This window comes from Monodon monoceros, unplaced genomic scaffold (assembly GCF_005190385.1).
Source record: "Monodon monoceros isolate NGI ecotype Baffin Bay Population unplaced genomic scaffold, NGI_Narwhal_1 Super_Scaffold_14, whole genome shotgun sequence".
Classification (NCBI taxonomy): Eukaryota; Metazoa; Chordata; class Mammalia; order Artiodactyla; family Monodontidae; genus Monodon; species Monodon monoceros.
This window is the reverse complement of record NW_021703770.1, coordinates 63,090,609-63,103,750: the sequence shown is the minus strand read 5'-3', so window position 1 is coordinate 63,103,750 and position 13,142 is coordinate 63,090,609. Positions and strand designations below refer to the sequence as shown.

Below are 13,142 nucleotides of genomic sequence, written 5' to 3'. Positions count from 1 at the left end.
GCCCTGGCAATGAGAAGCCCGTGCACTGCAACGAAGACCCAACGCAGCCAAAAATAAATAAATAAAATAAATAAATAAAAAGAAAATTATTCATAATTGTAAGGAGGATTACAGGGTGCTGTAACCTAGCACCTAAACAGGAAAATTGAACCTAGACTAGGGCTCAGGGAAGGCCTCTTGATGATTTCATAGAACTTGAAAATGCATAGGAGTAAGTTTGGAAACGATGGAAGAACATTTCAGGCACACTGAACAGCCTGTACAAAGACCTCGAACGAGTAGATGGTATGTGAGAGGGACGGGGTGAAAGCCAGGAGGAGCACAGGGAACAAGGGGAAGAGAACTTGAGATAAATAAACCGGGTATGGAGCGGACTTTGGGAGGCTGTATAGACCATGGCAAGTGTAGACCATGGATTTGGATGGCAAGGTTTTAAGTAGGGGAGTGGCTCTCCAGGCAAGTTGTGTAACTTCCTTGAGCATCACTATTCTCAATGGCATAGAAGCAGCATCCACGCCGGTCTTCAGGCTGACCCTGACCCAAAGCTCAACAGTGATTAGCAGGAAGCACGGGTGGGAAGTAAAGTCTGTTCTGCCTGTTGTCCTGCCATTCGGGGTCCCCACCACCAAGCTTTGCTGTCTAACCTGTTCCCAGACTCAGGTCTGGGTCAGCTTTCTGACGATGTTTGGAATAATCCATCTTCTTCCATCCTTGACTTGACAGCTACCCTGTTCTACCACCTTGCACCTTCTCCTATCTTGGTGTCCTAGAACGCTGATTCAGTTTCTCTCTCTGACTCTCAGCTGCTGGGAGCCTGTGGATTTGAGTCCTAGTAAGTGGTGTTGATCGCTTGAATTCATCTCTTTTAGCGCTTAACTTGCAATCAGTGTTTCAAAAGAATCCTTCGCATTTGCTGCCTATATTGCTTTGCTTTTCTGAGAACGTGTGAATTTTAAAATAATGACTTAATTTCTGACAGCTTGTAATTTATTTCACCCGTTGCAGTTGACACGTTTTAATTTTCTTTTGATTTTGCTATGGATGACAGGAGTGAAATGTTTGAATTATCACTGCATTCAACTGCTTTTTCTTTCATCTACAGTTTTCTCGTGTACTAAAGAATAGAGCCTGGCCCACCTTTAAACAGGCCAAATCTAAGATCTCCCCACTGCACAGCAGTGATTTCTGCCCCACCAACTGCCATGTCAATGTGATGGAAGTTTCTTATCCCAAAACATCAGCGTACCTGGGGAGTGCATTTGGTGTTCAGTTGGATAGCAGGAAGCATAATTCTCATGATAAAGAAAATAAATCGGAACAAGGTATGTTAGCTTTTTCAACTTTATCAAATTATGACACGTAACTTAGGCAATCATACCTATTCCTGCATCCCTGAAATTAGCATGTCAGCAAGTCTGAAATTTTATAAAGAAAGGATTCCTCACGCTAATCATTTGGATAATTATGCATAAGTGTTCATTAGTTTTCCTCTAAGAAGAATAATTGTTTTTGTCTTCCTTACATGCCTGATAGGCACAGCTCATCTTGCTGTGAAATCACTCATCTGAGATGGCCCTATAACTATGAGAAAAATAGTAGAGGAGCAGCTGCAAGGGATGCAGAGTACCATCCCATGCCATCCCAGTGGGACATGGAATCGAACTGTATTCCTAGTTTTTAATCACAACTCCCCATAAGCTTTAATTCCTGAATTAAATGCAACATTAGATTGGCATTTTATCTTTTGTAAGCTTGGACGTCTAAAATGAATGGCGCTGGATTGCTACTGTAAGCTAAAGGTAATAACGGTTGCTATGGAATGGTTTCAACTCCTCAGGGAAACTAAGCCCTATGGTGTACATTCAACATACGATTACAACTATGGCGGCCCCTTCAGGTCTGTCTCTGGGGCAGCAAGATGGGCACGGTCTCCGGTATTTGTTGAAAGAAGACGACTTAGAAACCCAAGATATCTATCAGAAACTGCTGGGCAAACTTCAGACTGCACTGAAGGAGGTGGAGATGTGTGTTTGTCAAACAGATGAGTAAGCATTTTATTTACTGTACTTTTAAATGTACGTAACACAATAGCTGTAGGAAATGGTGCTCCTGAATACCCGTTATTCTTTTTACTGTTTGAAAATGTAGGAATTTTTGCTGAGCGTATACATCCTCTTAATGCCAACACCTTAAAAATGAGAAAACGTGGCAGTTCTGTAGATCTGTATCTTAAGGAAGCATTTAATACCAGGGAAGAGAACAACAAGGTTCTTTCATATAGAAAACGCTAAGTTTCAGTGTGCCAATGTTAAATTGAACAATATGATTGAAAGAGTACGAACTGCGTGTAGGGATTTCCTTGTGTACCTTTTACAGACCAGAACACAGCATTTGGTGGATAGGCACTCAATAGATGTTTATGAAAAAATGTAAAGCATACCGAGTCCTTAACATACTTGTTAAATGAGTAAAAGCCAAAGTACGTAACCCTAGGACCAATGACCAACACCCTTTCTTCTCTTCTGATTGAATTAATGGTTTACTAAGGAAGTACCCAAATCACTGTGCCAGTAATTTGGAATCTTTTATCAAGAACGGAGAAGAGGAGGGAGTTGAATAAAATTTTTCCAGAGGTCAACTCTGATTCTTATTCAAGAATTTGAAGGTTGGAGAATTGCCTGAACTCTGTAGGATGGTTTGCTACATCGTGGAGTGTGACTATGCTTCACATCTAGTCAAGGCAGAATGGGATTTGGGGTAGCTCAGTTTCTCGTGTATAGAAGAGGGTGAATAATCATAACAAATTATCTATTTGTGGTGAAAAATATAAAAATTAATACGAAAAGCAATCAGCCTAGGGCTTGACATGCTTGCTTATCATTCAGGGGATTGAAATTGTTGAACATATCATAGTGGGAAAAATCTGAAAATGGTATAAGGACCGTTTTCCTCTTTTTAATGTACTCCCTTTATGAAGTTGCAGATTTAGATGGCTATCAAATGTGTATTATTTAGTTCACACACACATCATCCCTACTTCCACGGATAATTCGGATTTCACATAAAATATTTAGAACTGATTCTAAGGCTTTGTTGTAATTAGACATTACACTAATGAAATTTTAATTGACATGATCTCTATACATCTTTGAAATTTAGAGATCAAAATTACCGTATTAGTGCACCATATTTCTAAGATTATCTTTAAGTAGTTACTATTTACTGTGCCTACTGTTTTCTGACATTTTTATGAGTTAATTTAGAATTGAAATTCTGTTTTCCTTTGTCTAATACACTAGTTTTTTAAAATTACTTACGACACTTGGTGTATTATATTGGGACCACCCCATTCCTAGACAATTTAAACAGTTTGAGGTTACTGAGAGAACAGGTGGTTATTTTTAAACAAACATATGATATTTGAAATTGTTTTAGAATGACCTTGTGACAGAGAAGTTAATATTTTAGGACATTATATTTTGCTTTATTTAATAAATTGATTTTATCATATATGTTATATTGTATTTTAGAAACCAGTCTCTTTTTTCCCCCTGAAGTATTCAGGAGGTTCAAGAGGAAGACTGTTTATTAATAAGGCAATGGATAGTAGCATTGAATCATGGATCCTAGATCTCAAAGGGATTCTAGGAGAGCATCTGGACCAATCCCATGATTCCAGTTAAACCAAGAGTTATTATTCCTCCTTTTCAGATGAGTCCTTTGTCAATGGCAGGATTATTGATGTGCCTGAGTGAACACTGCCTTGGAGACTGGCTCTCTAATGCACTGACTACCCAGCACTTCCTGGCACTTGTCCAGAGTTTGTCTGTCTTTGTGAATTTATTGACTTCTTTTTTTTTAAGTTCAGCTAATGTAGATATATTTTCAAGGAAATGGTTAGAGCCAAGGGGCTCCCTTTACTTGGTTTAAAATGCTTTATATTTAAAGCACTAATTTCAGAAAGAGGGTTAAGCTATTTTTATTAACCAAAACTAGTTAAAATGATTACCTATTTTTACTTGTGATTTCGCCACTCTGTTATTCTAAAAGTCTTTACCAACTGTGCTTGTTTATTAGGAAAGTGACATGAAATGAGCCAGTGATTTGAGACACTTCCTTGGTCTTCCCTGTGTGCACCATATAATTTAATTCTAAATATAAATATGTTCCACCGTAATTCAGTGTGTAACATAATCACTTTAAAACAGTACCATTGTCCAAGTGCCTGGATGCCCCATTGCCCCGTTCAGAAATGCTGCAGTGCAGTGGAGCTTGACAAATTATTTAAAAAGCTAGTTACTAAACAGTTTTCTCACCATGTAGAAATTATTCTTGGTCTAACATAGGTGCCTCTGCAGAGTGGAGAAGCAGATCTCAGCTGCTGTGCCGAGTTTTAAGAGAATTGCCTCACAATATCTCCCTGCTAGCCTTTCTAGGAGTCATTCATTCCTGTGAAAGGTCCTGGTGCTGAGCCTGTCTAATTGTGAAGTCTGGTTTTCCAGTCACTTGGGAACACATCCTTTGACACACAGGCATTCCCCTAAATCCTCCTACCTTGTTCAGATCCAAAAATAGAACTAGAGACAGATGTGCTGTGTAGTAACAGGAAGTAAGGTGATGTTATGAATTTCATCAAGATTTTGTGATTCCTGTTTCATTTCAGGAAGCTAGATACTTTAGCCCTTTAATGGGCGATTTTCTGGTTAATGACGCTCGGGTATTAGATATAAGTAAAGGGAAAAAATAATTCGTGGAGAGTCCAGAACCTTTGACAGGGTTTTAAAATTCAGGGTTTGTGTATTCTCACAGAGAGGAAATGAATAAAGAGTATTGGGGGCTAGTAAGGCAGGAAATTTGAGAATAGACTTCATTTTGCAGGTGCCACACGTCCCAGGATTGAGTGACAACCAAAACACATTGTAGGACGGTTAGTGAGCTGGGGGTTACAGATAGGAACGGTAGGGCTGGTGGTGGAATTATCTTTGAGGTTTTCCCAAGCATTTTTCTGGTAAATGTAAAAAACTGGGCACAGTTTCATAAAAACTAGCATGTATTATAGGGGCTCATGCGCCGGGCACAGTTACATGATTACGTGCACTGATGGCTTTCGTTCTCACAGACCAGCTGTGAGTTGGTTTATGAAACCCTGGGCTGTCTCACAGATGCCTCAAACTTAAATTTGTTTCTGAAACTGAAATCTACTTTGACCTCATACTCAAATCTGCTTTGCCCCCTCCCCCATCAAGGTTGTCCCCCTTCTCAGTATTCTCCATCTCTTCAGTTTATGAAGCCAGAATCTAGGTATCAGCTGTGATTCTTCTCTTTCCTTTCCCTTCACCTCCAGTACCTTATCAGGTCCTGCCAGTTATACCTCAGAATGTGTCCACCACATCACCTTAGACGGGGTCACCATAGTCTCCTCCCTAGTACCCGCTGTAGAATTTTCCAGCTGTGCCTCTCCATCTAGTACATTCTACATTTGGCAGGTGCCAGAGGGATCTGTACAGGTAAATTGTGCTAGTCCCCTTCTTAAAGCCAGTTAATGGCATTGCAATGCAACTAGAATCATGGGAGATGCGTTACTGTGGCCTGCACATTTCTACGCAATTTGCCCCCGTCCCTCTCTCCAAACCCATTTCTCTGAGCTCCTCTTGCATCAGTCTCTTTCTGATCCCGGAACGTGACACACCTCTGCCTGGTCAGCCCTGCTCCCAAGGCCGGCGTGGCTGGCCTTCTAGGCACTCAAGTGTCAGGCTGGTGGCCGGTCTGTGGAGAGACGGTGCCAGCTTCCCCGGGACACAGTCTGTACCCTGAGTCCCAGTCACTCGTGTCTTCCTCCTCTGGACTTCCTGCTTCCTCTACAACTGGTTTTTACCCCTTTCACTGTTACGTTCACCAAAACTCTAAAGCCTCCCAGACTTGAGACAACAAAGTTCCTTTCTTGCGCGCTTTCCGTGCCCAGTGGGTCCCGGGGTCTCTGCTCCACGTCAGCCTCACTCAGGTCTAGGCTGGCCAAGCCCCATTAGCTGGAGCGCCTCTGACGGTCACAGCAGGCAGGGAATGAGGCAGAGAGAGCACACTTGCATGAAGATGTCCACCCGGGAGGGACCCGTGTCACCTCCACTCGCGCTGCATTGGCGAAAGCAAGGCACGTGGTCATTCCTACCCTCTCAGGGGAAGGGGAGCCACCCAGTCATGAGTCCCAGAGAACTGGCATGTGGTGGGTGGCACTCATGCCCACCCCTGCCCTCCAGAGCGGGTGAGCGATATGCAGGGAGGGGTGTTCTGCTTAGTTTGCACAGTATTATGAGTGTGTCTCACTCAGCCCATCTCTAAGATGAGAATAACAATAATAATACTGATAATAATAACGAGGATGCCCACTTCATAAGGTGGTCTGAATGAATTAATACCTGTTAGGTACTTAGCAAAGTGACCAGCATAAGAGCTCAACAAACGTTAGCTGTGCTGAAGAGGGTGATGGTGATATTGAAATCTCAGTCAAATAGAAAACGCACAGGTAGATGCAATCCACCATATACAGAAATCTTTATTCATCAAGGGCATTTGGTGGAGATTGACCAGAAATGGTACTCAGCTCAGGATGTTAATTCAGAATCAACAGACCTACACACTGTCAGAGGGAGCTTAACACCACATACAAGCAAAGGTAAAGGAAAATATTTCTGCGAGCACAAATATTAAGCTTTATGCTCTATTATTACTTTATTTTTTATTTATTTATTTTTTTGCGGTACGCGGGCCTCTCACTGTGGTGGCCTCTCCCGTTGCGGAGCACAGGCTCCGGACGCGCAGGCTCAGCGGCCATGGCTCACGGGCCCAGCCGCTCCGCGGCATGTGGGATCCTCCCGGACCGGGGCACGAACCCGTGTCCCCTGTATCGGCAGGCGGACTCTCAACCATTGCTCCACCAGGGAAGCCCTATTATTACTTTTAAGAATCGAGAGATTTTATGCAAAAACGTGGTGTCAAAAACATTGTTTTTCTATCATTTGTTTGTTAGCCTAACACTTGTTCCCACAGGGTCAGTGCAAGCATGACTGCAGCTGTTTAACATGAAAAGCAAATATGTGAACACAATTCGTAGAGCTCTGAAAAAAATGTTTATGTTGAGCCCCCATGACTTCTCATTTAAAAGGTCCATAGAGCACAGAGGACTCCTTGCAGAATGAGAACTCCTGCATCTCTTTCCTCTTTGGTAGTCAGAGTTCATCTGTCTGTGCAGCGTGCAGCTTGGGTAATTGGAGTTAATCTAATGCTTTAATCTTTTGGGTGGAGGGAGTGAAGAAATACACTGTCTGTCTCAGGAGACATAAACATATCTTTCCAAATAGAAAAAGTGTGTTTAAAGTAATTCATAGCTTTGCAGGGCCCTGAGCAATCTAGCAGAGCTCCCTGATTTTCCCAGGTGTCTAAAAACTATAAACTACCCAAATATTATTCAGATGTCATCTCACAGTGAGACCTTACCTGATGCCACTATTTGAAGTTGCAGCCCTGGCTTCATTCCCTTTTTAGAAAGTTTTCTCCCTCCCATTTGTCACCATGTGATACACTATACAGCTTATCTGGTCACCATTTGTTTCCTCCCACTAGAATTTAAGCGCCAGGAGGGCACGGACTTCTGTTTGTTTTGTAAACTGCTGCACGCACAGCACCAAGGGCAATGCATGGTTCGATAAATGTGTTTAATTCATTCATTAGTGAAATGACTTAACAAATATTTACTCTGCACAGCTTTGGGTTTGACATTATGGGATATAAATAAGAGGTAGAAGATCTTTTCATGGCCTTGAAATAAAATAAACATGACATTGCTGTGGAAAAATGAGTGTCAAGATATGCGCATATGTGCTGTTGACTAGAACAGCATGTCATCGGTATTTGGTAAATAAAAGAGAAGATGATTGTGGGCTGGAGAAACTATGCCTGGGCCCTTTGTTCAGTTATGGTTTAATTTGTTTTGCAAATTCTATATCACATTGTTTGATAGTAAAGACTGATTCCATTTTTGTGTCATTTTGAGTTAGTTCTATAAGAAACAATTTACAGCCAAACGTGCAAGTCTAGCCTGGTGGAATCAGTGCTGCCTAGGGTCTGCATCAAGTTTTCTGCCAATTCAGAGTCTGAAAGTGTGTTTTAGCCTTGAGCCCAGTGGAAGAGCTTTGCGTTTGGGCAGATTCACGATGTTTCATGATGACTGGGTTGTGGATGGTATTGGGGTAGCCCCTACTACCGCCTGTCCTCACCTGTGTGTGACTCTGTTTAGCGTCTTAGGGTCAGGACGGGCAGGACTCCTGTTTACATGAGTGTGAGGACAGTTTGTCCACATGATATTCTCCCTGACAAATAGAGAAAGCCTGGGGGAAACCCAGGGCAGGCGGAGAGGGGCAGTGGGATTTTAACATCTGAAGGTAAGCCAGTGCAGAGGTTTAAGCCCATTTAGTGTTTATTTTAATATTTGGATAGCACTTTAAAGTTTCTCAGGTATTTTCACGTGGTGGTGACAATGGCTGGGAGCGAGGTGATGCCCGTTGAGTACCAGCAATATGTTCTATGCATTTCATTCTCACAGCAGCCCTGTGGGTAGCTATTCTTACTATCCACATTTCATAGATGTCAGAGAGAACCATCCTGGTTTTGCCAAGAGAGCATAGCTAGTCCGTGGCAGAACCTGGATTTGAACACAGCTTTCTCATCAAAATTGTGAGCTGTTTCCATTACTTATTCTGAGAGGAAAAAGTGAACTGTGCATGACAGGCGTTTTATGCAACAGGGTATTAATTTCAGGTGGCACCTAGAAGAAGCTCTAGAAATATCTGTAAGCCTATCATATTCAATGAGCAAGGTAGGTATCTGTAGCCACCAGTGTGAAAATGTGCACTTATTCTTTTTTTTTTTATATCCCTCTGCAGCCTTCTGTGTTCAATAACATATTCTCCTAAATTAGAACGTAAGGCATCAGAGTCCATAGTCCCAACAGACAGTGACAACGAGAAAGGAGAGAGAAACAGCAAACGCGTCTGTTTTAACGTGGCAGGCGATGAGCAGGAAGATTCAGGTCACGACACCATCAGCAATAGAGACTCTTACAGGTAATTCATTCATTCCTGAAACTCATCTCATCGACCAAGTCAAATGTGATTCTGTATTTTCCACAAAGGTCTTGCAAAAAAATTTTTTTTTTTTTTTCGGTACGCGGGCGTCTCACTACTGTGGCCTCTCCCGTTGCGGAGCACAGGCTCCGGATGCGCAGGCTCAGTGGCCATGGCTCACGGGCCCAGCCGCTCCGTGGCATGTGGGATCTTCCCGGACCGGGGCACGAACCCGTGTCCCCTGCATCGGCAGGCAGACTCTCAACCACTGCGCCACCAGGGAAGCCCTTGAAAAAATTTTTGACTGTTGTTTTTTATTCCCACAAAATAACTGCTGGCTGTTACCAACCTCAGACAAAGCATAGTGAGACATCACTGTCTTTCAAATTCTTCCCTTTTATAATCTGAGTAATTTGGAAAAAACATTTTTTCTCCAACCGAGTGGACCTAATTTAGGAGATTTGTTATTCTCTTATGGATTGTGTAACACGTATGGCAAATAAACAAGTTGTGCCTATATTAACAGGTTTTTTTTTTTTAAATATCTGTTTCTGATTATTGGACTATTGGGTAGTGAATAGGAGTTCTTTCTGTTTTGTTTTTCCTCCTTCCTATGTTCTGTGATTCAAGCTAATTGAACTAGTTTCACGTGCTTACCTCTGTGACCAGCTTTGTGCGTTTCTTCTTCCCTCACATGCCTTCTGTACAATTTTGATAGGACTGCTGTAACAGAGTACCAAGAACCACGTGGCTTGAACAACAGAAATTTATTTATTATCCTACAGTTCTAGGGCTGGAAGTCTGAAATCCAGGTGTCAGCAGGGTTGGGTTCTTTCTGAGGGCTGTGAAGGAAGGCTCAATCTCTTGGTTGCAGATGGCTGTCTTCTCCCTCTGTCTCTTCCCATCCTTCTCCTTCCAAGCCTGTCTCAGTGTCCATGTTTCCTCTTCTTATAAGGACACCAGTCATACTGGATTAGGGCCCCCACTAGTGACCTCATTTTAACTTGATTACCTCTGTCAAGACCCTCCCTCCAAATGAGATCACAGTTTGGAATACTGAGTGTTGGACTTCACCATATGAATTTAGGGGCAGGGGAGGGAGAGATACAATTCAACCCATAACACCTTCCCTCCAAACTCTGTCGAGTCATCTTCTTACCAGACTCTCAAATGATGGCTCTTCCAATGAACTTCCTTAATTGAAAGTGCTTTTTCTCCGTTGAATCCTTGTGTCACCTGGAACCTCGTTGAGACCTGTGGCAACCTGCCACGTAGGCTGAGCGCGCAGCTTCAGAACCTCCCGTTTTATTTACATTAACTGAAGACAAAACCTCTCTTACTCTTATTTATTATACAGTGTTTTACAATGAAAAGATATTTAGTAATTATCTTTAAATCGAAGTTGTTTCATCAGAGATGTTTAGCACAAACTAGTAGCTAACATTAAAACATTCTTACCAGACACGGGGAAGCAGGATGATTTCACGGAATTCCTCCCACAACCCTCTGTGGCAGGTTCGGATATTAACTGCATTTTGCATCTGAGGAAGTTGAGGCCCGCAGGAGTTACATAATTTACCTAGGAAATCAGGTGGCCTGGCTCTCAGTTTATTAACCACTCTACTATTCCAATTTCTATGTGAAAAGGATTTTGATGAATACGTGAGTTAATTATTCCTAGAAATTTAATGATATATAAAACAAATTAACCACTTTTACCATTTCACTTACTTTTAGCTTCTAAGGAGACCAGTATGCTCTTTAATAAGAACCTGTGGTTCCTCTCCAGTGGGAAATTACAGATCTAAAAATACTTTCTTCCCTCAAATTCTAGTTATCAGATAATTAACATTACTCTCAGGTTCTCTCTAGGGTAAAATAGAAATTTTAAACGTACATTTAAAGTTAAATAAGTCCCTTTTACTTATTCTGAGAGAAAAAAATATTTATGTCTCCTGCACTACTTCTGAAATCTGTCATGTGTCCATATTCACACACAGACATTTCTAACTTTCTTTCCCTTGATGTTCATCATTATCCAGCACCTAGCAGGTGTGGTGTCCTGTGCTGGGCTCCGGGATGGAGACAAGATGCCATCTTCCTGGGGCGGGGGAGGGGTGGGAGCTCAGAGTGCAATTAATAAGTTATCCTTTAAGTTACTAGAAAGGGTTGAAAGGCAGAGCTCTTGAAACAGGATTTTGTCACTCTTAGCAAATCAACTACAGACATATACCATCAAATGGATTATAACGAATTTTAAGTTTGGTTTGACTCCTGTAAATAGCTATGCGTTTTAAAATTCAATTATGATTAGATTATATGACAAGAAAAGTTGAAATATGATCGAATTGAAAATACTTTCGTTTAAAGTAAGATAAAATGTGAGTTGAACAAATTTATCTTTCTCATAAATTTCTGTAAAGCATATTAACACATATAACCGTGACATAATAAGTTTATCCAGTAAGAAGTGGCAGGGAAACTTTGCCAGATGCACTGCTAAAGTGACACGTACCTCATTCTTCGCAGCGACTGCAACAGCAATAGGAATTCCGTCACCTCCTTCACCAGCATCTGCAGTAGCCAGTGCAGCTCGTATTTTCACAGCGATGAAATGGACTCAGGTGCGTTTGGTGAAGGCACGCGGACGCTTTGATGATGCCGAGCCTAAGGGATTAATTTGCCTGATCCACTTTTACCTGTCATTAGCCGTTCTCGGTGGCCACACACATTGCCTTTCAGTTTTACATGCTTGAGAAAGTCAGCTTCCCAATCCCATTATAAACAGAGTGAATTTTTAAAGAGATGGAAGAAACAAACTCATTTTTATGTTAATAAATGATGTTTCATGATATTTCTGTGTTACTACATGGTACCTGTATGATAGGTACACAAGAAACCAGTTTTCTAGGATACTAGGCATTGCTGATTGTGTGAGGAGATGGGATGGGCTTTGAAGCAGGATTTGAAGGGAGCAGATGCACCTGAGCTAGCCTTACGGGCAGTGGGGAAGGGAGTGATAAGAAAAACACTGCTTGAAATAAATACCTTATAAATGTTTTATTTTGTGTGTGCTAAGAAAAAGACTTTCCATCGAGTTAGGAAAAATCTTAATTTTGAGATGCGCAGTTTATTCCAACTATTTGACCATTAGAAAAATGCACCATTTGAAAGAATCATTAGTGTGGGTACCACAGGATTCTTTCTGTGAGACCCTCTGCTTTCATCTCAGTTTTGAAGGACCAATAATCTGACATCCTAATAGTTATTAAAGCTTTTGGAATTCTTTTTCTGAACATGAGAACTAATGTATGGAATAAGAGCTGGTGTTTAATTCTTTTTTACTTTATTGACATTAAAATGCTTTGGAATGTTAAACATAAGATGAATGATTTATTTTTAATATCTAGGTGATGAGCTTCCCCTGAATGTTCGCATTTCTCGTGATAAACAGGACAAGATCCACAGTTGCCTTGAGCATCTTTTCAGCCAGGTACAGTTGGGACAGTTGTGGGTATTTTTTCCACAGACTAAACTGTCGGAAATTCGTTTTTCAGACATAGTGAAAGGAGTTTGGAGTTAGAACGGAATCTGTTCCTACATCCCCTGTACCTTAATTTCTGTAGTTTACAATGGAAAAGAGATTCCTTCAGCCAGCTAACCCAAAGGATTGTTATGAATGTCAAGTATTTCACAGTCCTTAGAAAATTATAAAGTGTCCTACAAACAGGAGCTATTCTGTTCATTATTTGTTTCTTTGTGGGTTTTCAGATTCCTCCGTGACATTTCTTGTTCACCTTCATTCCTAATCTCAAGAAGGACAGGGTTGTCTTGTGCTCATGTTGTATTTTGCATTTTTTAAAAATTTATATCCACAACCAAAATTCATAGTGTAGAAGCTTTTACCACTTTGAAAAGGATTATGATAACTTTTAGATGTTTTTAAAAAATAATTCTAGAACTCTTACTTCTTTTATAAAGAAAATTTATATTTTGTATGAATATTTGGTAGGATAGTAAGAGATG

At 41.2% G+C, this 13,142-nt stretch overlaps 1 protein-coding gene across 1 annotated transcript in view; it reads left to right on the top strand.

Moving 5' to 3' along the window:
* Positions 1-13,142, top strand: part of PREX2 (phosphatidylinositol-3,4,5-trisphosphate dependent Rac exchange factor 2) — a 284,317-nt gene that overhangs the window by 165,149 nt on the left and 106,026 nt on the right. The window contains exons 24-28 of the mRNA XM_029223229.1: positions 1,103-1,322; positions 1,838-2,045; positions 8,937-9,116; positions 11,646-11,740; positions 12,527-12,609. Of these exons, the coding sequence (XP_029079062.1) occupies positions 1,103-1,322; positions 1,838-2,045; positions 8,937-9,116; positions 11,646-11,740; positions 12,527-12,609 (786 nt within the window). The remainder of the gene's footprint in view (positions 1-1,102; positions 1,323-1,837; positions 2,046-8,936; positions 9,117-11,645; positions 11,741-12,526; positions 12,610-13,142) is intronic.